General features: G+C 41.2%; 1 protein-coding gene and 1 long non-coding RNA gene across 2 annotated transcripts; one reads left to right on the top strand and one right to left on the bottom strand.

Annotated features, from left to right (window-relative positions):
• Window positions 1-284: 284 nt before the first annotated feature.
• On the top strand, window positions 285-14,570 carry LOC128449000 (vesicle-associated membrane protein-associated protein B). Its single transcript, XM_053431953.1, has 6 exons — window positions 285-582; window positions 4,119-4,271; window positions 9,712-9,815; window positions 11,487-11,567; window positions 12,186-12,314; window positions 12,546-14,570. The coding sequence occupies exons 1-6, from the start codon at window positions 525-527 to the stop codon at window positions 12,699-12,701; spliced, it is 681 nt and encodes a 226-aa protein (XP_053287928.1). The 5' UTR covers window positions 285-524; the 3' UTR covers window positions 12,702-14,570.
• Window positions 12,356-18,072, bottom strand: LOC128449031 (uncharacterized). The gene is made up of 3 exons (XR_008339845.1): window positions 17,833-18,072; window positions 16,308-16,438; window positions 12,356-12,736 (listed from the first exon to the last, which is right to left on the bottom strand). It is a non-coding gene; the product is annotated as an uncharacterized LOC128449031 (long non-coding RNA).
• Window positions 18,073-24,967: the final 6,895 nt, after the last annotated feature.

The following is a 24,967-nucleotide window of genomic DNA, read 5'->3' as shown; positions in this document are numbered from 1 at the left end:
CGCCTCTTGCTAAATGTCAGAAGGGATCGGCTCCAGCTCCCCTCGCGACCCTAAAGACTGTGGTATAGATAATGAATTAATGGATTTATTATTATTATTATTAATATTATTAAGAGTCATAGCTGGAGTAGTATAATTACTATTACATCCACCCAATAATCATAAATTGAGTTTTCCTGAAAGGTGGCTGCACCCTTGCCTCCCTCTCCTTCTCTCTCCCCCTCCCTCCCTCCCTCTCTCCCTCGCGCTGCAGAGGCGGTGACGTCACGGCGCTGTCTCTCACTCCCTTCCTGCTGCATCACAACAGCCGCTAGCAGCTCGAGTAGCACCAGTGACCGGGGGGGCCCCCGCAACACAGGATTTATCCGCCAGCCAGCTCGTTGACAGAGAGAGGGGAGAGAGGAAAGAAGAGAGAACCCGACCACCCCGCGGACCCTGCAGCGCCCCAGCGACGTCCTGACTTCGGGGGCTTGACGGACAGGAACTCGGCTGCAGCGCGATAGCCCCGCTCCAGCTGTTGGGACATGGCCAGGCCGGAACAGGTTCTGCTCCTGGAGCCTCCGCACGAGCTGAAATTCAGAGGTAGGAGCGGAGGGGAGGGCCCGGCTGTGGAGGGAGCAGGGGAAGGAAGGAAGGAGGGAGGGAAGGAGGGAGGAGGGGGGGACGCCTCTGCCAGCGGGGTGGGGCGGAGGAGGGAGGGAGGGATGGACGGACGGCGGGGGGGGGCAGGCCCATGTTTTGGGAACCAAACCTGTGTTGAAGCTGCGGTGCTGCTCTCTCTGACCTGTCACCCTCCAGTGAAACCCGGGGAGGCTGCTCCGAGAGGACGGCAGGTCACCTAGCTTAGCTTCACCTAGATTAGCTTCTCACGGCTAAGCTAGCCGGGCCCGGCCAATGCCTCCTGACCGCAGCCCCTAAAGTCCTCAGAAGGGAAAGACACCAAACGTCACGTGCACTTGGGGATATGCCCACCATGATAAACAGGCCAGATTATTATCCCCCTCAAATTCCACCAGCTTCCATTGCACACGAGCTGCTAGATCCTTAGCAGGTGTAGCTAGCTGTCATTAGCCCTGACAGCCAGGGGTAATCTAATAACATGGCAGCTGAAAACTTTGCAACCCCTGCTGCCCCATGTAGCTGCAGGTCATCAACATGCCAACAGCCTCACAGGCACAGAGAGACATTCACTCCGTGTTCCAGTGAGAGGTATCACTAATGGTACAGGAACTTATATGGTTCTATTGCATTCGTTTTTGATCCTGATAGAGTTCAGTGCAAAGATCTCACTTTAGATCTGTGTGCACAGACAGAGCTTCACTCCTGATACACCATGTCAATACAAGACTTAATCATTACTACTGATAGACTGCACAGCATCATCTGAGGACAGCCTGTACTCTGGTGTAAGCAGCATAACGTGAAGCTCCTGTGGCAGCTGTCAGACTTCCCAAATTGAAAGTGTTAACGCATGTCAAACACAGAGCCTCGGTACACAGTGGCAGTGTGTTACCTGTCTGACCTGAAAGCTTGTTCCTGCTGTTCTAATTTAAAATATTCCACTGTCTTTATATAACGTTCCAGAGCTGTGACCAGATCCCAGGAACTAACAGTTCTTTCTGTGCTCAGGTTTCCTGAATATGATCCACTCATTACTATTTCACAGCTTTTCATAATTATCTTGGGTTGTTGTCTGACCTGTGTCTCAACATCTCGCTGATGGCGTTTGCTCGGAGAACCGTCTGGATGGGTTTTTGGAAACGAGACGTTTAATGACATTAGTGACAATTCAAGAAATTACTTGATTAAAAAACGAATAGTTATTTATCTGCACCCTGATTACACTGTTATAGTACTTTTACAATATTTCACACATTAAGGTGTAGCTATACTGAAGCTACCCATGTATTGACAATAGTAATGCTGTGTCTTAAGAGGAATCAGACACAGGGTCACAGTGTCAGAGTCCCCTACCAGCTTGCGCATTCAATAATCAATAATATACAACAAGGAGTCCTGTGTGGAAATAATGGACAAAGAAGACCTGACCCATGCTATAATACTGACTCTTGTTATTTCTTTCTTTTTTAGAGACACTTACAGGACACCTCTGAGCACATGACATCACAGTTGTACAATTATCAGTTATTTCATTATCTATTCTATGGTTCACCAAATCCCACCAAAATTGCCACTCAACCTCAAACTGAACTCAGACTTAACTAATGGAAACTCCAGTAGATATTGATTAACGTGTGTCTCCCTAATTGGAAACAGATAAATTACTTTGTAACTGAAAGCAGATTTTTTAGGGAATTATGAGGAAAGTTTCCAGCTGGACAATATAGGACCTTTTACCATAGATCGTAACCTGTATGTTGCATAGACATCCATGTGTTGTGGCTGAACAATGTGTGTTGCTCAATTTACTTGACAATGGCACAAATCACATGCCTATACTCAGGTTCCAAGTAATATGTAGGCACGTAGGGTGAAACTTCAGGGAATAGGGAGTGGGTCAGTCAGGAGAAACTTGTAGCTAAGACCATCTGTGGACCAAATACTCTCAGATGTTAAGCTATGGACTTTTTCATTTTTATCTTCGTCAGGGGTAACGTTGACAGATCTCTACAAAAGCCTTCCAGACCCCCCACTTTTTATACACTTTTAATTAGATCCAACCTTGGAAGACGACAGATTCACATATCAAGTCTTCGTAATAGTTTTTTTACGGCCATTTGCGGTTTTTTCGTGAATTGGACGGTGTCCCAAGAAACTTTCAGGAAGTAGTGGATCAGGTGTACAGTAGTCAGTTGCATGGGTCTCTTTCATTAAAAGCCTTCAGATGTCAAGCCAGGATTGTGAGGGTCTGAATTTCCTCTCTGTTTTTGCTCAACGGGTACGGGAAGTGTCAGTTGCTCTGGATGTTTGTTGAGCTGAAACTTTATCTTCAATCTGGTGTATGTGCTAATTCTGAAATAGCTCCATGTTTCCCTGCAGTGTGAGTCTCTCAACTGCAGACTGTACCCTCACCACAGTTGCTACTGTAGTGTCCTAATTTGTTGTTTCATTGGGAAACTACTTGATTATAAGTATAATGGTGAGGGTTGTACATAAGGCCACAAGTTCAAAATCATATTTGGATTAATAGAAGGTGGTCCACAAATGCATGTTTCAGACCCAAATCAGCTCATGTGTCTCACCATGTTTTTCACCAGGTCCAATGATTACAGATCTTAATACGCTGCAGTAAAGCAATGAAAAAAAGCAAGGGACCTCTCTCGTAGACATTGTCTAAATTCAGAATAATGTGTTTTCTATGTGGTTTTTAACTTGTGGAAAATCTGAAATTAAACTTGGTTCCCGTAAGATGTGAGGTACTGGGATTTGTCATTGCCCCTAGAGAGGGATTTGTTGGATTTAAACTATGCATATCTGACCAGTGAGGGTTCACTCCCTACAGTATTTGTAATGTGCCAATAATGTAAAAGAAGACTCATTAAACTCCAGCCTTTCTCCGAGGTCGGTGCATTAGCCAGATTAAGTTGTGGTACTTTTCTGACTGTTCTCAAACTAGAGCTGTCACATCATACTGGAATGTTTTTTTCACAACTTTAAGTCTGACATATTAAAAACCTGCAGTAGTTGAATTGGCAGCGAAACCCTGTTTAACCACATGTCAGGTCCAATAAAGATAACATGTGGCTGTAGATTGAATTTGTCATAATTTAATCCACATCCAGAAAGGCTTTGGTAGACCACATTTAAATGTGCGTGTACACATGTAATATATTTTTAATAGTGTTACCCACTGGTGTTTTACTAAGTTAATCTATCTGAACATTCCTATTGTTCAAACAACTTGCTGGAGTCTCTCTTTGCTTTGTATTAGGTGTGTTACCCCTTTTTTTGCCTTTTTGTAGTTCCGTTTTTTTCTGTCTCTTTCTCTTATTTCTCTTCAAGTCTTTGATTTTTACATTTGTTAAATATTACACTCTTCGATGACATTTCAGAATATGACTTTGTCAAATAGTACACACAGACTCTTGATCTAACCGAAACTGCCTTTACAAAAACAAATGTTTTAAGTGTCCACCTTTTGTCGTCTTTCTTAACAGGTCCATTCTCAGATGTGGTCACCGCAAACCTCAAGCTCGCCAACCCAACAGACAGAAATGTGTGTTTCAAGGTGAAGACGACGGCACCACGCCGGTACTGTGTGCGGCCAAACAGTGGAATTATCGATGCAGGCACCTCAATCAATGTCTCAGGTAATAAATGAGAAGCTTTGCCATGAAGGAACTGTAGAATCATGTGACATTACATAGTTACTGATTTACCAAGAGAAAAGTTTAACATGTAGCAGCAACACTTTCTCAAATAATTAGTGAATTTCCAGAAAATGTATTTGACAGGTTCGGTAATTTAGTCTTTTAGCAAATTAGATAGAAAACATTCGCTTGTTGCAGCTTCTCTGACTCAAGTGTTTTTTGACTACAGGTCAAACCAGTCATGCAGGTTGAAAGTGTTATTTCTTGTAAATTTGGACTGATGTTTCTACACTACAAGATTGATGATGAAAGTGATAATTTATTACAGCCCCATTCGGTACAGTGGGGACTTATGAGACTGCATATCTGCATATCCATGATTTGGGGTTTGATTTTAATCTTGATTGGATAAAAACATGTGGCTCATTGTGAGGAAGGAACTAAAACTATTATTTATCTTGTATCTTCGATGGGTTTGGTCTTTTACATAAACACTTCACTCCTCTTTCATTGCAAAGTATTCCCCATGTTCTCTAGCCCCGGTCCCTCATGGCAGGCCTCATTCCCAGTCAGACACTTGGATGGAGACAGGTACAGTCTAGTGTTTCCACACTGGGCCTCCTTTGCCATTTACAGCCACAGACTCATTTTACAACCTCTCCTATCTGGTGTCAACTACTGCAAATGGTGTCACTGGGGCCTGCTGTCAGCAGTGGGCGACAAATCAGCGCAGTCCGCTCTGTCAGTTAGCTTCATTTTTCACCCTTATTAGGCTGAGAAAGGTCACAGGTTCGAGTCCCAAAAGAAGTCTGCTTTTCTGAGAATCTAGTCTGCAAACATGTAAGTGTCACGACTGGGGTCCAAAAATCACTGAACTACGACAGCCGGCACAGTCTGTGACCTCTCTCGGTCTAATCTGTCTTCAGGGAGAATTCAAGCCTACATAGTTCATCGACGCAGTGCACTTAACAAGATGGCAAGGTCTTGGGGGCACTCATTTTACAGGCACTGTGTGCTTTTAAATCAAAAATAGAGTATTTTGATGAAAAAGCAGAGTTTAATTTAAAGACCTTACATGGATAACTCGCACCATTGTTTTTACCTACTTGGGTTGCTTCTCCTAAGGAGTGTGTGGCTCTTAACAGTACTGACAGACATTTCCCTCTCTTCCGTTAACTTTGCTGCACCTTGTATTTAATGGTGCTACTCCAAAACATATGCCAGTTTGACCTTTTTATCGCCACTCTTTTCAATTCAACATGCAAATGGTAAATGCCACGCAAAGCATAATATGTATCATCAGCAGTGTAAACAGTAAAGGCTAATAAACACATATTTTCAGGGTCAGACTCATTCACAGCAGCAGGAACATTTCCAGAACATTCAGGCACCTCGGTATAGCACTCAAGAGGCAGGACATGACATATACATTCTACTGTGGAAAGCACAGTGTTTTTGTCTACAGCTATTGACTCCTCTGTAATGTTTATTTTGGCCTTGGCAACAATACTACAAGCATATGGGCGTATGTGCAAAATCAACAAAAGAGTCAAAAGATGAGATATTTGTATTCTTCAAGTTTCACGTTTCGTCACACGCCCACATTCTCGCTGGGAATTTTTCAGTTTTTTGATAGGGGGCTGGCAGGAAAAGTTCAAACTGACTCAGCTGATTGGGTTCTCACATGCAGCCCCCCTGGAAAGTTTCAGGGAAATGTTCAGTCCTCAGTGCGTGTCTGAAAGCAGTTCAAGTCTCAGCAGAAGTAAAAATATTCTGAAAGCACCAATAATCCCCAAATCATCCTTATTGAGGTATTCAGGCAAAAGTAAAGGATTTATAACTTGCCGCAGTTCAGCCTGTCTCGTATTTCAGAATTTTTTTATGACAAAGCAACACAAAAGCTCCACAGACATGCACTCTCACTGAGGCGAGAGAGAACCGTCTGCCACGGGATACCTACAGACCTCAGATGTGTCATTTGCTGGCTTAGCTGAGGATAGACCCAGTGCTTTTGAAGCTCAACCCAGCTTTAACTGTATATGTTGAACGTAGCCATGGCCACAGGAATGCTGCAGGGATTGATTGGTGTTATGTAGCAGCATCCAGTGGAAAAATATGTGGCATGAGTGTTTCAAAAATCCTTGTGTCCACACATATTGAACTTCTTCTGGGAATTTGTCAGAAGTTTGTCTGTCATACTGGGGACGTATTCTCATTCAGAGGGAGCCAGGAAGCAAAGAACAACAATTCCCGTGTGGCAGTTATCAGAATGAGCTTCATTAGCTTCTCCTTGCACCCATTCCCCATTTGTGTGTTACGACAGGACAAGAAAATAAGTCTCCTGTCTTAACCAACACCTGAGTCCCTTTTCATGTTCATCACCATCATCACCACACAAGTGGTCTGTCACCATATTCTCAATTAGTCATGTGCCACTGTCAAAGTAGCACATAACATTGTGTTGTCATTATTTTGTTATCTATTTGTGTTACTTAATTCCATGTGGTATTTAGATTTAATCAAACCTAGCAAAATCAAAAGTGAACTTTATGTGGCAGCTTTGTTGGACTCTACAAATAAACTAACATTAAATACACCACAATCCCCATAATCAAAGGCAGGTTCATTGTTCATTTAAAGTTTAGGACGTTTGATCGATCAGTTGCTCAATGAAGTGCAGAGTCTACTGAAGTTTTTTGATGAATGGTCGTTCAGAAAATCGAAAGTACAGACATAAAATATTCTACATAAACCAGGGGTGGGGAACCTTTTTACAATTAGAGCCATTTCAATCTTTATAACATCCTTTACTGGCCACACTAAATTATTGAACACATACATCAAGTTAACCTCTCTAAAGCAATAGCTGGAACTGTTTCTCTTTGGCAAGGCGTCTGATGGTAGTGATGATGATGATGATGCTACATGCAAATGGGTTTCCAGGTTCTGGTGAGTCAGTGTTAATCAGAATCATATTTGCAGGAAACAGCGTTGAACAGAACAGCTCACAGCAGTAGACTGTCTCTAACAGAGATGCAAGCTTTGGTGCATTTCCCCTAAGAGTGAAAAAATCCTCGGCACGTAATTCATTTTACAGAAGTCAAGCAGACAGAGGTTGTTGTACCGAGCTTGAGCATGTTGTTGCTTTGCGATGGTTCTTCGAGACAAACGGACACTTTGGGAGAATTTTACTTTGGGCAGGTCGAGCAGCTCCGCAGCAGCAACAACGCCCAACCTCACAAGCTAGGTTGAATTAGCATGACCCGGAGTGAATGAGGTTTCAGCTTTTTAGCTTTGAAACCTCATTGTCAAAGATTGACATTTTTCACTATTGTTTGAGATTATATTAACAAATTAATCAATTGGTCTGTAAGTTAAAAAGAATTGTAAATTTCAGCTGTAAATGGCACCATGAATTGAACTAAATTAAGTCTTGAATGTGGACAATTGTTATATCTATAGCTGTAACTCAGTCGATTGACAGAAGATTAATCTGCACCAACTTTGATAGTTGATCATATATTTAAGGCATTCTTTAATCAAATAAATGCCAAACTTTCCAGCCTCTTAAATTTGATAAGCTAGTTTCGTATGTTTTATTAGGATGAAAATGAAATATATATATAGATAGATAGATATTCACTCTTGGCTAAAATAATTATTTATGTTTTGAAACTTTAATTTGAAATTGTCGTGCATCATTTTATTTCCTGACATTTTAAAGACCAAACAACTAATAAAGGAAACAGTAGAGTTAAGTTTTTTCCCCAATGTTTAAATGATAATATAAAGTTTTATATAAAGAATCGTCTGCAGGCCTGATCTTGAAGCACTTCAAGGTAAATTGTTTGATGTTATTCTCTTGTGAGCTTCTTGTCTTGCACAACAAAATGTATTAATGACAGGAAAGGAAAATGTCCTTTCCGCCCTCCCTCAGCACTCTACTTTTTCCATTCATCATCAACAAGCAGGCAGGCCATTACCTTCCAGCTTGAGCGTGTTGACTACAATTAGCCTCTGTGAGTTTTATGAATGTTTACCCAGCACGAAGACAGACCACTAAATCATACCATTAGCAGAAGTAGCTTTTTGTAAAGGTGTGTTCAAAGGCTGGAAAACAAAGATGATGTAAATCTATGGTTTTTTTTCATCTCAGACTTTGGCTCCGGACCTTTTTTGTGTTGCTCAAAGAACTTAAATGCTTTCCTGCCTCCCCTCTCTGTTATTGTCCCCTCGGACCCGAAGGTAGATGGCAGCACAAATTGATTCTGACTGAAACAGGACGTTCTCAATCTGTTCAAGCCGTCTGTTTCTGGTTTGCGATATTGAACTGCCTTGATTGCTGTAATAGTGCACTACATCTCTGAGGTTTTCCACTCTAGGGAGAATTGGCATGTGCCATATATGAAAACCATCCTAATAGCTACACCAGCTTTGAAATTAGGAGGTCATTTGTCTCTAGTGAAAGCCAAAGAATCACGCAGACATTGCTGACATAGTTGATGCCGATGTCAAAATATGCCTTTGAATTGCACCCTCATTTAAAATGGGACAAAAAGATCAGCCTTCAATAGACATTTTCTACTCTTCTACGATGGCCACTTGAACTCCAACACTGGCATAAGAAAGTGATTATTAATCATGTTTGCAGCTTTAAAATTCTCAACTTCTCATTCATTGGAGTGACATCAAATAACACACCACAGACTGGGGGGGACTGCTGTGGTGATGGGTTAAAGTTGTGTTCCAACTCCACACCTGCTTTCTGTTAGAGTGATATGTAATGTTAAGGAAGAAAAAGGCTGAGTTGGAAGCTGTTAGCGAGATTACCCCCTTGGGATGTTTAGATCTGTCAGTGTTTCTCTGTCATGGTAACACAAACGTAGAAATAAATCATCTCAACCTCTTTTTCCAAGCGGCAGGGGCAGCCCCCAGATTCTTGAAGATGTGGAGGCCCTAGTTTACTGTTTGGCAAATACATGGGTATTTGATACTCACTAATTCCTCTCAAATCCAAGGAGTGAACACGAGAGGTGAGAAGGGGAAAGAGAAGGAAAGTTGCTGACTAATACTAATAGCTGGAGTTCCACAAGTACTTGTATCGGGGAGAGAAGCTTCCACCCAGAAACCATATTGTTTACCTGCCTGTCTGCTGCAGTTTGGATGAAAAAAAAGAAACATACACTTTTTCCTGAGGATGAGGTTTAGAAACCAAATCAAACCAGGGGAGTTGTTACAAACAAAATTAAAGTTTTAATTCTTTGAGACTTCCTGGTATGATTTATCTTCTGTGTCCTTGGTGGGCTCACAATCCCAGACCCCCTGCCCTAACGTATCACTTTAATATTCCTACAGAGCCTCCTGACCTTTCTTCACATGCGACCGAAGACGAAAACGTGTTTCTGCCTATTCTGACACTGATAATCATTTTCTATTTCAGTTATGCTGCAGCCTTTTGATTACGACCCCAACGAGAAGAGCAAACACAAGTTCATGGTCCAGTCCCTGCTAGCACCTCCTGACATGACTGACATGGAGGGAGTGGTGAGTGTGTCCCAACATCTAAAAGTCTATTTCACCATTATTCACAGTATGTTTCCTTTCTTTTGTCTTGAAAACAGGTATTGTATTTTGTAGAGTAATTCATTTTGGTCCTGATAGTTATAACTTGTGTGCTTGCAGCTGTTGTGACATGTTGAACATCTCTAAATTACTGGTGACGCTCCTGTGAAAGTGTGTTTTGAATACTGGAGGCTTTTAATTATTATATATCGTCATTATTTATAGTCATTATTTATTATTACAGCTGCTCCCCACAAATGGATTAGATCGATTCATTTGGAAAACGTCTGTTTAAGCAAAAACTTAATTAAAAACTAAAAATTGATTTTGAATTTTAATTAAAATAGTTGTTGGATACAGCACTACTTTTTTGTGTGATATTACGACACACAAATGCACATGCACATTCAAATACAAACACATATACAGGCAACCTGAGTAATGGTAACAAAAGCGTCATTGGTACTGAGGAAGAGCCTGGACTCCAGTGGTTTATTGTTCAATCCTGTGATTGTAACAAAGTTTAGACTTAAAAGCAGATTTTGTTTTGAGTTGTGTTTTAAGAGAAGCACACCAGTTATAGCCTGCAGGCTCTTTTGTTGTTTCACACAAAGGTTAGAGCTTGAGAACAATGGACAGAGCAGATCCTCCCTGAAAACAGTTCAGCTATTGATAATAATGTTAAAAACGACATTGACTCAGAGTATAGTCACATTTGAAGCCAAAGTCGTAATGATTAGTAATTCCAAGTATTAAAACAGCAGTTGTGTTGTTTGTTAAGTGTCTAATACCAATGGAGATTAGCTTCCATTGGAAATTTCCATATGGTGTGTGGTTCAGCTTTGGGATTATAATCCTGCAAGGGATTTTTTCTAAAAGCAGGCTTCTGCACCAACTTTGAATACCAGGAAGGTTGAATATGAAACACAGCTTCTTTACTGTGATATATTAAATGATCTCCACACCACACAGTTTAAATAGATGCCATATCAAGTTGAGAATAGTATTGAATTGATTCATTCATTTATTGATAAGCGTTTGAAAATATGCTTTGATTTTCTTTATCCAGAGTGTTAGTATGGCTGGTCGCAATCATTTCAGACTTACTGTCTGCATGTTCACAAAGATGCTGCAGGAAGAAGTTCATGAGGAAAACGAGGAGGCAATTCTTGGTCTTGATTCTTAGTCTGAAATCTCTGATGCTGAGTACCTAGATTATGTTCTATACAGGATCAAGCTGGAGTTATGGGTGTCTTGGAATCCAACTCTCCTAAATTAAGAAGGCTCCTTTGAAGACATACAAAATTTATCTTCTAATATGCTCATTTGAGCTGTATTTTGCAGCTATGGCATCAAAGTGTAAACCTTGTGTTTTGATGACTCATCAAAAGGTGATGCCACACCCATGAAATTTGGTGTTTTTGAGTTTGTTCAAGCCGCCCAAAAATGCATTTAATTCTCCTGAATATTCAAACGTAAAGCAATAGGGCCTTCACACTGTCGCTGCACGGGCCCGAATAAGTGACCACTACAGAAACCCTGTTTAAACATGTGAAGCTGAACGATTTATACATGTGTATGCTTCTCTTCTCTGGTATGGGATTTTTACCAATCATAACAATCTGTCCTTTTGCCTTGATTAAATAATTCTAGTGGAAGGAGGCGAAGCCAGATGAGCTGATGGACTCTAAGCTGAGGTGTGCTTTTGAGTTGCCACTGGAGAACGAAAAACCGGTAAGCGACAGCCAGTGTTCTCTCTCTCACGCTTCCTTTCTTTGCCTCACAATGCTGGTCTTTGTTGTCACAACAGGTTTTATATCAGAATGAATGATTGCTTCGTTCGAGGATTTCTCACTAACTGACCGTAGCACACAATGTGTTTTATTTTCAATTGATGGCGTCATTGTTTATTTATGCTGCTGCAGGTTTTCACCGTGATGCTTTTTATTGCTTCTGTCTGAACAGAACAACTTTTGTTTATATTTGTGCTACATGATTTATGGGGCTACGATGTCTATTGTTATTATTGTTGTTCTGCAGCATCCCACCTTTTTACTACTCTGCTGTATCCATCTTCTCTTTCTTTGTCTCTATCCTCTCTCTTTATTTCTACTGTCCCATCACAACTTTCAAATCTTCTCCTCCTTTTACACTTCGTCATTCTTTATCTTTCGATCTTGTCTACACTGTCTCTGAATGTTAAGCATTATACTGTCCCTCTATATCTCCTCTATGTCAGTCACCTTTCTCTCCTTGCCTTACACCCACGCTCTCGCCCATCGAGAACACTTCAGAGGATCACTTTGCTCTTTGTTCAGCCTCACATGCAGTTTATTTTACTTTCTCTTTCAGGCCTCACACAACTTTAGAGATAGCTCATCACGATCTGAGCAGAGTCCGGAGGTGAAGAAGATCATTGAGGAGTGCAAGACGATGCAGATGGAGGCTCAGAGGCTGAGGGAAGAAAACAAACAGATTAGGGTGAGTGAGATAACTGGAAGACCACAGTCGGTTCCTTTTTCTATTCATTTTGTTTTATTTTCCATTTCAGTGGTTCATCATAGAGTCGGGCATCCCTTTAATCTCCCTGTCAGAAATATTAAAGGGGGGGAATTTGTTTACTCTCCGACCACCACCTCTCTGCCACTTTCCACCCACTTCCTTTCTTTCATCATGTGCTAATTTGTTCCTCTCCTCTTCCCTCCGCTTCAGGAGGACGACGGCCTGCGGATGAGGAAGAGCAACGTGATGTCGTCTCAGCACCCCTCGGTGGCCATGAAGAAAGAGGAAGGGTTGAGCGTCCGCACCGTGTTCCTCATCATGCTCTTCTTTGTGGTGGGTGCCATCGTGGGCAGGTTGATCTTGTAGAGCGCGGAGCAGTTTGGTCGGCCGCAGCATGCTTTCTGGGGATGAAAACAAAACGAGATCTGGGATTTTGGATAAAAAAAAGGCCACATCCGATAGGTGTGGAGGGGGGAGGGGCGGTACAAGATTCGATTCAGTCTAATTTATGTAAAAAAAAAAAAAATAGAAAAATTCAAAGATGATGTACATGAGGAAAAAATGAAAACATCATCTTATGAACAAACCGACTGTTCCAGGTCTTGCCTCTACGTAATCATCACATAATCATTCTGGCCCTCTTCCCAATGCCTCATGCATACAGATGACTGGTTCTGTGGATGGGGAGTAATGGAAACGTGATTTAATGCTCGTGATTCAGACGAATGGATTTTTTTTTAAAACACCGGCGAGGTAGTGTTGGTGCGATTGAGTCAGTTTGCAATTGTGCGAATGTCATTTACGTGTATTGTTTTTCTTTTTCTAAATGACAGAGGCCAGACCTTACGTATATATGTATACGTAATCCCCCCCCACCTCCCCTCCCCCACACACTGTACAGTATATCCAGGTGTTCCTTCCAGCTTAACCCCCTTTAAGGAAGGGATGTACCAGAGAGATGATCCACACAGTCGGGGTTTCACACAGGGCTATCAAACTGACTCCTGCAATCAGAGGCTTTGTAAAATCAGCTCGTCTTTTGGTTGTAGAACCTCGACCAGTGTTGGAAACACTACAGCTTATTTTCTTTCTTCATGTCCCGTTTTGTTTTAAGTCCACTTTACTCTCATCACCTGGTGTTCACCACATCCCCGCTTGACAGAGGGGGATGTTTGATTGCATGCATTCACACACGAGTGTTGCATTGGACTTTTGAATCTAATTTAATTGCTTTTATAATTGTCATAATAATATAATATGGTTGTAGGTTTGCACAACGACATTATCTGATTTAGTTTTTCTCTTCATTTCTGTTGCATTTTTATGATTTTAAGTAAATTCTTTTTTTTTGTTTGTTGTTATTATTCGGGTTGAAGCATTTAAGAATTATCACAGCTACCAGAAATGAGATTTGTATGGATCTGATTCTTCTGTAAATGTTCTACAGATGAAGGACTTGCCTTGTGACCTGTTTGGACATGTTATTCTCAGTCCAAGAATAAACTACACAAAAAAACAGAACTAATTGTTTCCTCGCCAAATTTTGAGGAATAAAAGCAGTGGAGATTCGCTCTCTGTAATATTTGAAGAAAAAACTTTTCCTAGTGAATCCACATAAGATGAGTGAACAGCCGTAAATTCCCCTTTGCTTAACCAAAAATAAAAGATTACACTACTCCAGCATCCTTCCATGTTCAGCGGAGGGGAAGATGATAGAATTGTCCGGTGGGTAAAAGACTAAAGAGTTTCTACTGTATCTCTGTAAAGTTGTTGGGTTGAGGATGACTTGCGGCTTAGAGGGAGGGCAGAGCAGACCTGTCATCAAGTCTGGGTCACACAGCTCTAGCACACAGTTCTTCTTGTTCACTGAATTCCTGTTGGAGTATTTGAACATTTAATGCAAGGAAAGTACTTCCAAGTACCAGAGTATAGTGTTGTTGGTACTCCCAGTAGAACTTCTAACAAACAAAAATAACTGTGTAAATGCTAACGGATGCTAACGGATCCAGACCCAGTTGTAAAACTATACTGACCGAGTCTCTGACCATCACCATGAACAATGTAAGCAGTCGAGGAAACTGTTTTGTATGTATATAAATAAATAAATAAATAACTATCTGAGAAGAAGATTAATATACCTAGTCAAGTAGTCTCTCTGGTGTTCAAAAACAACCCAACCTGGTTGGACTATGTAGCATCTTAATAAATTAAATGAATAAAACCCCATATACCCAACAGTGTGAAGTCATTTCCTGTCACGCACACAGTGAGCAAGGTGCTTTTCCATTCATATGATGGTGATAGGATTGCGCAGCATCACTTTCGGTTCAGGTTGATTCCTGCATTTAAATGTTTGGTGGTAATGTGATGTGTTTGTGTGTCTAATGCTCGCTGCCGCCAGCTGTTACCTCAGAGGTTCACTTCATGTGGACTCAGGATCAACAAACTACCACCTACCATCAGTTAGAAGCTGTTTTGTCTAATTGTCTGGAGAAAAATACAGATGCCTGATGAGTTCCATCTGGATGAAATGTTGCATGAAAGAGGTCGAGTTGCACTCAACAGCGCAAACCTCCACCAGGGCCCAACAATCCTTCACATGACTGTGTGGTTTTTATAGAGAAAAAGAACAGATACACTAAATGAGCTATACAGATAAAATTCTTCCATTAAAAATCCATATGAAGGCTTTGTAAACCTGCATCAGCCCCTGAATCTGCATCCACAGAGATGAATGTGTTCTTCCTAGGTCCATCCGTCCACCGAGTTTGGTTTTTAATTTATTTTTGCATAGGCCTAACAAATATAGCATGATAAATAAACCCAATTGTGCTTAATACTGTTCACAGCAATCTGTTAATGAAAATGCTTCAGGGGTACTCCTCTGTCAATCATCATACCAAACCTAGACTCATGTTGAATAAGGAGTTGCGATTGGCTTGACAAGTTTCAGGACCAATGGTAATGAGCTCTTGGTTGAAGGCTGGATCTCTTCCTGGAGGTCACAGCCCAATATAGCACAGCTGGAGTTTGTGCCATTCATGTATTCACATTACATCCGGGTCATTGTGACATTAATCTGTGTCTTCAGAAAAATTAAGGTCATTTAACAACCTTTAACCATCGCGATGAAAAAAACCTCCACCTTTTCACAATTGCCATTTCAACTCATTTCCCCCAGAAGCAGTTGTGTTTGCTTTTCTTTGTATTTGTAACAAAAGACAACTTTGGAGACACAGTCAAAAAAACTCTCAGGGTAGAGTAGACAGACTATTCCTCATCTGTATGGTTAGACGAGTTTAAAAGAGTTTTTCTATTTGGTCACATTAGCTCGTCGGGGTGTTTATTTGGGTAATTACAAGGTGATAAGTTACTGAGGACGCCACATGGCCCATCACAAAAAAGAATAATAACGACTGTGAAGTGACAGAAAACCATCGTGCTGTATAATTACGACTCTTCTCCCGGCCGGGCCTGCTGCCACTGACAGCTCGAGGCCGAGACTTAGTTGTTACCACTTTGCTTGACTTGGCAGCTCCACAATTTGCAGTGGGATAAGAGCGTTACAAAATATGGCTTCGAGGAAATTAATGACCCCTTCGGATTTCTACGGGATCTGCAGCCGTGGTGTGGAATAAAATAAAATCCCGGTGATTCATCCAGTGTTATTGTATCAGTAACATCCCAGACAGTGTTTCTGTCTGCACCTCGCGGTCGGAGGCAGAAGAGTGGAATTTGTGTCAGGAACCCCCCTCCCCCCTCCCCCTGCTGTGCACCTGGGCCCGGTAGCTCCTCAGCTGTTTGGCTTGGCCACAGCAGAACACAGCTGCAAAACATAACGGTGGAAACCAACCGATGTGATTTCACCTTTTTACAGTCGGCTGGGAAATAATCCATTTCCAAGGTAAACCACAGAGGAATGTTCCAAAACACCGGGAGGAGGTAAACAACAAGACGTCCTGTGGTGCTCACCTGAACGTGGAGGGTACGTCAACCTCCGCTGTGACCCTTGTGCTCGGGTTGTTTTTGTTTTGCTTTGGCGGAGCTGGTGGTTTCCTCCTCTTTCCAGTCTTCATTTTGAGATCCAGCATCTGACTGAGGAGCTGTAAAATGACATTTTTAGAGCCGACGTCATCAGTTCAGTTCTCAAAGAAATTACGTGATGTCTCATAAAAACGTTATTTATTACCAGTGTTATTTATTTTAACCGTTAATATGAACTCAAGAATTTCAGGATGAAAAAAGGGGAAGAGAACCATTTTTTTTGACACGTTCAACGAGGGAAAGTGAAGCCAGATCACATCACACACGTCTTTCCAATGAATGTGCATTAGATAACTGCTCAGCAGAGACGTAATGACGACTTGATTAACTTTTCTTTCACTTGACCCTTCTCCCTCGTCGTGACCCGGTGCTCCTCATTATCCATTCTGACCCGAATGAACCCACATCAGACGCTGACCTCTGACCCCAGACTCCACGTCTTCTGGAGGACACAGCTTGTTTTTGGAGGCTGTGATTGATCTCCAACCATCAGCCTCACTCTCATCCTGTTTCGGTGAATCTGGTCCTCATTGAGCTTCGTGCAATAATGATGTCTGGCTGCCCTGAAAGCTGGAGGACACATCAAACTGTGCATCAGCCTCAGACACGCTATTTGTTTTTCACTTACACGGATTGAACATTCAATCTCCTGCTTTATCGACAGGTTTTACACGTGTTTAAATCTGCCCTTAATTTATTATCCTCCTCGAAGTTGCACAAGTGAAACCGAGTAGTCGTCTGGCACGTACATGAGCCGGATTTCATGCAAATCCACTTACAAGAGGACCCTGTAAGAGTTCAGCGGCCATAACGCTTTGAGAAGGACGCGCAGTTTGCCAGTGAGGTTGGAGGCAGGACAACTGGCAGTGAGTGATGGAGTCTGGAGGAGTCGGCCTGTGGCAGATCTCTCCAGCAATAACCCATTCAATCATTTGTGTGATCTTAATATTACAGCAGAAACATGACCCGGTGTAACAAGCCACCAGAACTGACAGATCGCACTCAGGGGAACGCGTCTGTCAGATCGAATCCCCCAAAGGCCACAAGTATATTAAAAAAGTTGTGTTGCATGTTATTGTTCATCTGTTGTGTTTTTAGGTGTGAAGAGTAGATAGGATATTTTTTCTTTTGTGTTTTTCTGGGATCTGTTGTGTCCTGCGGGAAAGAATAAAGTGCATTTGATTATAACTGTTAGTTCTCAGGTATTCTAACAGTTACAGTTACATACAGTTACTTTTTCAGATTCACTTTCATACAAAACATATATATTTTGAACACATGGACACAAAGATCTACATTTATCATCGATCAAACCAAACCTCTTTGACTTGTGACCACCCAGATTTACCTAGTGACCCAATCCTGTGGTTCCAAATGGACAAACTAGCTTCACTTTGTCCACAACTATACAATACTAGGTATATAATAAGTATATAATGCTGCTTGAACTCACCAATGCACACAACTCAGAGGGATCTATTATAGGTGTCACAGTGGTGCCTTACAGCAAGAAGGTCCCTGGTTTGAATCCCAGTTCGGCCAGGGTCTTTCTGTGTGGAGTTTGTCAGTGTTGTGCAAGTTCACTACTCTCATGAACTAGTTCAAAGTTCAGTTCATACAAGTAAACATGAATAGTTCACGTTCATAGTTCACCATCTAAATTCTGAACTAGTTCAAAGTTCAGTTCATACAAGTAAACATGAATAGTTCACGTTCATAGTTCACCATCTAAATTCTGAACTAGTTCATATTTCAGTTCATTTTATAGTTTTAAGGTGGAAAGTGAGAATGAAAGACTTAACTTGTTAAAGAAAACGTTATCCATCACTACCCCTTGCCTTTACTGTCGGAATGTTTATCAGACGGTGTGTACAAATCCCTCTCTGCTTTCTCTTGCCATCTGTATATGAGACCGAGAGCTCGTTGTGTTGCAGGTATGGCCTGCCCCTTTAAGGAAAGTTTGTAGTGTGTGACATAGTGCACCAGGGTATTGTGGGAAAATAGTGTTGCTCCTGCTGTATATCCGAGAAATAAAGTGGCCGAATTCCAAGTAAAGAAACATCTCCTCCTCCTTCTTCACGGAGCGGTCCGGACGGCTGGTTACCGCAAGATAACCAGTGACAGGGGCGACTCCTGGTACAGGCGACATAGGAGACTGATTTATCATGAGGTGACACATGCAATGTAAAACAATACATTAACGTCACACCATCATCCTCTAACCCGGGGACGCACCGGAGGTAGAAGCGCTGTGAAAAGCGCTCCGCCTCCTTTCGTCGCCCATGTTAAATTAAATGTTCGCTACGGCAGCATAGTGAAGAACCGGGAAGCTCCGCGGCCACACACACAAGCACATAATCTCCTGTGGGGGGGTGGCGGCTACAAGCTTGCGTAGGTCAGTCACCTGTGAAGACCAGTATCATTTACCCCTGAACCAGCGGGAGAAATGATGATGATGCTCAAAAATGAAATATAATTTGTTTTTATATAAAATTAAATATAAAAAAATTAAATTAAATTAAAAAAAAAAAAAAAAAAAAAACTGCCGCGCACATACTGCGCAGAAGCCTACTGCGCATATCCTGTGCAGAAGCCCAGTGCGCACATCCTGCTCAGAAGCCCATTGCGCACATCCTGCGCAGAAGCTCAATGCGCAGGAATTGCACGCAGAGTTTTTTTTTTTCTTTTTTTTTTATAATTATCGTGTGTGTCCGTGTCCGTGACATTTTATGCTGCTTTTGATAAAGACTTCAGAGAAAATATTTTCTACTTTACTACATATACGACAGCCTTACTTAAAAGTTACTTTTATATTTTTGGCTTTTAGATACTGGATGATTTAACATACTTTAAAAACCTATTGTTAGAGAATAATCCAGTACTTTCTAACATTGTCTTCGGCCGCCGTACAAGAATCACCATCTGCTGTGATGTCCTGAGGCTGCCCCCTGCTGGCTGCTGGGTTCCTCTGCTGCTCTAGCTCGGTTTGTGCAGCTTGTGATTAACTAAAGTTGTCCATAAAAGAAAATCTTTAATATCCTTCAAGAGCAATTTGATGTACAACCAGCAATCAGTGCACGACAAAACAACAATTATTTTTTTCAACTATTTAGATATTCTCGAAACATTTCATTCTACTTTTAATTTATTGTTGTGTTTCTAATAATTATTAATGTTGGTGACATTTCCTAGATAAATGGGTGGAGGATTTATTACCTCTGCTAAGGAGGTTATGTTTTCATTTCTGATTTGTCAGTCAACAGGTTTAATAAACTACTGGACCAATAACCACACAACTTGGTAGAAGGAAGCTGCATGGATCAGAGATGATAAAGATAGATAAAGGAAATTACTGGCTGTTTCGAGGTGTTGGATCTGTTCGGTTGTTGGTTAAGTATACAAGCGTGAGGTCATGGCAGAGAGGAGCCCCCTTTTCTGTTTGGCATCAGATGAAGCAGGAAAGTGCAGTGGCTGCCCCACGCTGCAGCTCTGTGGGCAAAACACATTTCATTTGTCCTCAAGCCAAACAGACACATTTCTCAATAGAAACTCATTTGTTTCAACTCTGGCAGTCAACCTATGGCAGATGCTTTCTTTTATGAGGCAGCTGCAGCTCATATTCTTATAGAAATAATAGGATTTTCTTAACAGGGCCTGAAATTTGAATGAGTGAGAGCGGTTGGACGTTGCCCGTACTACTGCACTGATGTCATCTCAGTGATGTGTGTGTGTCTGTGTGTGTGTGTGTGTGTGTGTGTGTTCACTGCATATGCAAGATTTTTATGGGCAGGCAGGAGATGGGAGGGGGGGAAAAATTAAATCCCTCTGCTGTGTTTTCTATTGAGTCTCCATCCAAAAGCGGCGCTGACTCTTTCTTACCAGAACATTTATCAGACTAAACCACCAAACTGTATGTGGTTTGGAAAATTGGTTTAGCTGAAAGGAAACTCCTTAGGGCTTGTTTTGTTTTTCTTTTCTTTTTTACAGTCTATAGGAACATTCTTCCAAAAGTCGTATTACAAGGGAGAAGTCTACAGAAAGTCAAACAACAAACTCAAGAGATTTATTTTCATAAATGTCAGCTCAAGCCTCACATGTGCTGCAGAGATCCATGTGAACGACGTGAACTGCACACAGGACGGCTTTCATGGTTTTTCTCCTGTGGCCCTTAAGAGTTTCCTCATCACATTTGTTGCTGGATTGACACAATTTTGGACGTGAGTTCTGGTCTGGAGGATTTCAACTGCTTGTTCAGTGAAGGAATTTTGGCCAGTTTACTTGTGTATGACCACGTGTCACCTTAATTCTTGTGTGACTTGGTTTGATACCAAAATATTAAGTAATTCAAAGTTTCACACAATGAAACCATTTTTATTTGTTTTTCAACGGAGGTGCTTTAGGAAATGTTCCCATTCTCTGTCTTTCCAACACAAGATCAAAACTACTCTCATGTTGGTCTGTTAAATATTATATATTAGACTACAACTAACAGATGGTTATTTTTCAATGAGGATGTATACCGTGTAACTTACTGAGCCTCAGAGGTGGTGGAGTTTGTTGCCTCATCAATCAATCAAAGCTTTACTTATAAAGCACCTTTCATGCAGGTTAGTGCCGAGATTATGATCGACAATATGATGATAAGAACAAGACCAAATTAAACAATAAACACAATTATAAACAATTAAACCAATTAAACCACATTACAGAGCCACATGAGCTGTTTCCCACTTTTTCCATTTTTATGCTCAGTAGAAAGTAACTGAAAACACAGGTCTAATACTTTACATGACTACTTTGACATTTTTTGATTTAGTACTTTTACTCACCTTGATTTCAGAGGGGGAAGGTTGCATAAAATAATATAACGTAACTGACATAACGCACCATAATGTGAAACAATGCAACCTGACGTAACCTACCCCAACATAAAATGAGATCATATAAAAGGACGTAACATACTGTGACGTAATGTAACGTAGCATTAAATAACTTAAATTACACATTGTATATGAATTATATACAGTAAAGTAAATTAAATCCCCCAACAGTTTATAAAAAAGTGAGAATTAGCTCTGCTGGACGTATCGACAACATTCAAATCTAGGTTTAGCGTGAATACTTCTTATTCATGTCATTGAAGCTGATGTTATTTGCACTTTATCAACATCTGGAAGGCTGTACTTTTATTTGTATTTTTTGTATAGTTTGGGCTTGTGACCACACAGCTCTTCTTGTGACCCTTTGGCGGCCGCCCATTTCCGAGGCTAGAAAAACACTGGACCGAACTATGATAATGAAGTAATACAGATTAACCTCATTTTAATACCATTACTTCAGATAATGACTCAAATTGACCTTGTGCAAACACACACACACACACACACACTGGAATGCATCCAGAATGAAATCATGCTCTTTTTACTCGACTTACTGCAATTGGGTCTGTGTTTTATCTGCTCGTGGTCTGTGGATGTGTTTAATAATCATCCACTGGGCCTGATCACTAACATGTTGGCCCTGCGCTCCTCTCCGCCCTGACAGTCTACTTTATGGCCAACAACAGAAACCACGAAGAGACGACCCCCCCCCCCCCAACCCTACTATCTCCAGCTCGGCGGATCTATGCAGTTACCGCTGGATTCACTAGTTTCAACAAGGATATTTCCCGGTTCGGAGTCGGCCCCAGCGACATATTGCACACATCATTGTGCAGATAAATGCCGTTCATCAACCCTCAGTTTTTCTTTCAATCAGTGTCTGTTCCTTTTTGGTGTATGTGTGTTCGCTTGTGGGGGTTACAGACCTATATACTCCATCCAAGCCTGGAGGATGACCTCATGGGGCGAGCAGCTGCCATCACCATTCTCGCAGGAGTTAATAGGAACAGTATGTAGCCCCTGGAACAGACTGCCTCCTGCTTTCTTTTTTCTGTCTCTCTTTGTCCCCTCCAGTTCAGCACCAAAGGGCCAACTAACATAATTTTACCTTCCTTCATAGTGTATTTATATTGTTTTCACATTTCTCGGAAAACCGCCTCCCTCCGTTCTCATTCATTCTGCCTCATTTTAAAGATGTATGACAAGTAAAACCCACCAAGGCAGAGTAGGGTAATGTAATCCTTATGTAGCTCTAATCAATAATTTAGGATTAATAACTACTTGTAAGTGATTGACGTGACAGCCCCATTTATCAATCCACTCTGCGGCTTCCTCCAACTCAACTGAGCTCTTTATTGTCTTTCAGCTTTTGTTTGGCTCTCATGTCAAAGAGCACTCACTGCTCTCCAAGCTCCATTTAGGGCTGCGGCCTGCATGCATCTGTTTTCAGAGATAAAGCTACAAGAACGAAGAAGTCTTTTGGATTTTCACCCGAGGATTGCAACATTTTCAAGTTATTTCAAGGTCAAATTAATCTAAGATGTTACTTGCATGTTGTGCTTCAAACACATGCTTCAGGAATCAATGAATTACGGATTGAAGTTGAATCAACTGGAGTCTACGAAGGCAAAGCAGTGTCACCATCTCCATGTTGGACAGCAGGCTGACTGCAGGACCCACATGAATTTAAAGGCCTCTTGTTGCCTTCATTGTTTTTCATTTTGAAAAAAGCCTCTTATATCAAGTCTCCTTCAAGTCTCGCCTTAGTGAATTAGCTTGTTAGCAGCTGAATTAGCCCTCTGCTGATGAACATAGTGGAGATATGTGAAGTTGGTTATGATAATCTAATCAACAGAGCTAAAAGGAAATTGAATATTGCATTTGATCATATTTATTGAACTGCAAACAGCCCATAGTCAGAAGCTGTGCCTTGGAACCAGCTATTTATTAGATCTTATACTTTCACTCCACTTGTTTTCAGAGGGGATTATTGCACAACATAATAATAACGTAATTTAATGTAACATTACTTAGCGTAACTAAACATAAAATAACATAACACAACGTGAGGTAATGTAACGTAGCATTAAATAACATAACATACACATTGCATACGCATTGTTACAATGTTATTTAAAAAGATAGTTCGCATTTCTGTACTTTTGTGATGTTACGATGAAACAGTCAGTCCCTTAATACAACATAAAAAACACCAGTTGGGATCTCTAAGTTTTTTACTTAAATTAACCTCTATTAAGCACTCTAATTAGTGTGTTTTCTGCTTTCTCCAAAGAACATGTCTCAGTATAATCATTTTAACACGATTCTTCTTCATGCATGAAAAGATGAAAACTGAGTTGAACTGAAAGGCCTGCAGTAATTATGTAGAAGCAGGTGTAAGGGTTTTACAAATGTAAGATATCTCTGTGGAGCATGACGCTTCGCTTGCTTCAGTCATAACACAAAACATTGGGATTTATAAATATATATATATATTTTAATATTCCTCTGTTGCCTCCTAACTGCTGCTCTTCTCGGCTCATTAACTGTCAGAGCGACTGTGAAATCTATTTGGTTGGCCGGCGGCTGTGCGCTCTCATGATGCCGTGTGCATCCGATCTGATTTCCTTCTGTGTGTTTCCAGCAGTAGGAATCTCCTGTGTATTGTGTGAGCCTTGTGACAGGTATTTGGCAGATGAAATGGCAAACGCACTCACCTTCTATCTGGGCTTTGAATCATACGAACACCAGAGACAGGACAGACTCCTGCCGGGCCAAAAGACCCTATCTTCTGTTTGCTTTTTAGAAAAAGTCAAACTGCAGCTTTGGGACAGAACCACAAATAAACTCTCATGTCTGCTCGTCTCGGTTGCTCCCTCCACCACTTTTGTCCAGACTGAGATATCTCAACAATGACTCAGTGACCATGAAATGTTGTACACACGTTCATGGTTACCCTGATGATGAATCCCACTGACAAGTGGGAGCCTCTGACTTTCCTTTTAGCGCGACCGTAAGGTTAATATTTGTGGTTTGGCATATTTTAACAACTATGAGATGGATCACCGTGAAATTTGCTACAGACTCACATGTCCCCCTCAGGATGAATAGGCCTTTTTCATAGCTGAGACTTTAGTACAAAAAGACATTTAGTCAGAAATTTTTTAATATATTTGATCTTCTATAGACTGTGATTAGAGATGGACAACCTGTCTCCATTTCATCCTGTTGTACAAAGATGAAGCTAAAACATCCAGAATTAGGGCGGCGCAGCTGTATCAGTGGCAAACCTCCACCTCCCATTCACTTTCAATCTGTTCGAGTGGGGAAAGCGAATAAAACATTTGCTTCCTGTGACGAGGCAAATCCCTGCATGGCTGTGCGTGGAGTTTAACTTCGGTGACCTTTGACCTGCGATATTGTGACGTTCCCTAAGGGTGCCACCATCTTGTGCTGATCACGTTACTGAATGTTGTCTCATCCCATGATATACAAGGAACTACTGGGTTTCCTTGTTAATTGTATACTTTTTATTTTATATCATACATTCTTTGCCATGGAGTTTTGTGAAGCACTTTGTAACCTTGTTTAGATAAGTACTAAACAAATAAAGTTAAGATTGTATCATTATAACAGCATCAAATAATCAATTAAAGGCCCATTTACGAGATTTCTTTTTTGACTTTTAAGTTTGAGTTAACATGGTTG

This window comes from Pleuronectes platessa, chromosome 2 (assembly GCF_947347685.1).
Source record: "Pleuronectes platessa chromosome 2, fPlePla1.1, whole genome shotgun sequence".
NCBI classification, from domain to species: Eukaryota; Metazoa; Chordata; class Actinopteri; order Pleuronectiformes; family Pleuronectidae; genus Pleuronectes; species Pleuronectes platessa.
Note: the sequence above shows the minus strand (reverse complement) of the source record. Positions and strands in the feature narration are given on the sequence as shown.

Bases quoted from the DNA above. Each gene is read 5' to 3' on its own strand.
- LOC128449000 (XM_053431953.1), top strand. From the start codon at position 525: ATGGCCAGGCCGGAACAGGTTCTGCTCCTGGAGCCTCCGCACGAGCTG. The intron at 9,816-11,486 runs GTGAGTGTGTCC...AAATAATTCTAG, and splicing joins TGACTGACATGGAGGGAGTG to TGGAAGGAGGCGAAGCCAGA. The intron at 11,568-12,185 runs GTAAGCGACAGC...TTTCTCTTTCAG, and splicing joins CACTGGAGAACGAAAAACCG to GCCTCACACAACTTTAGAGA.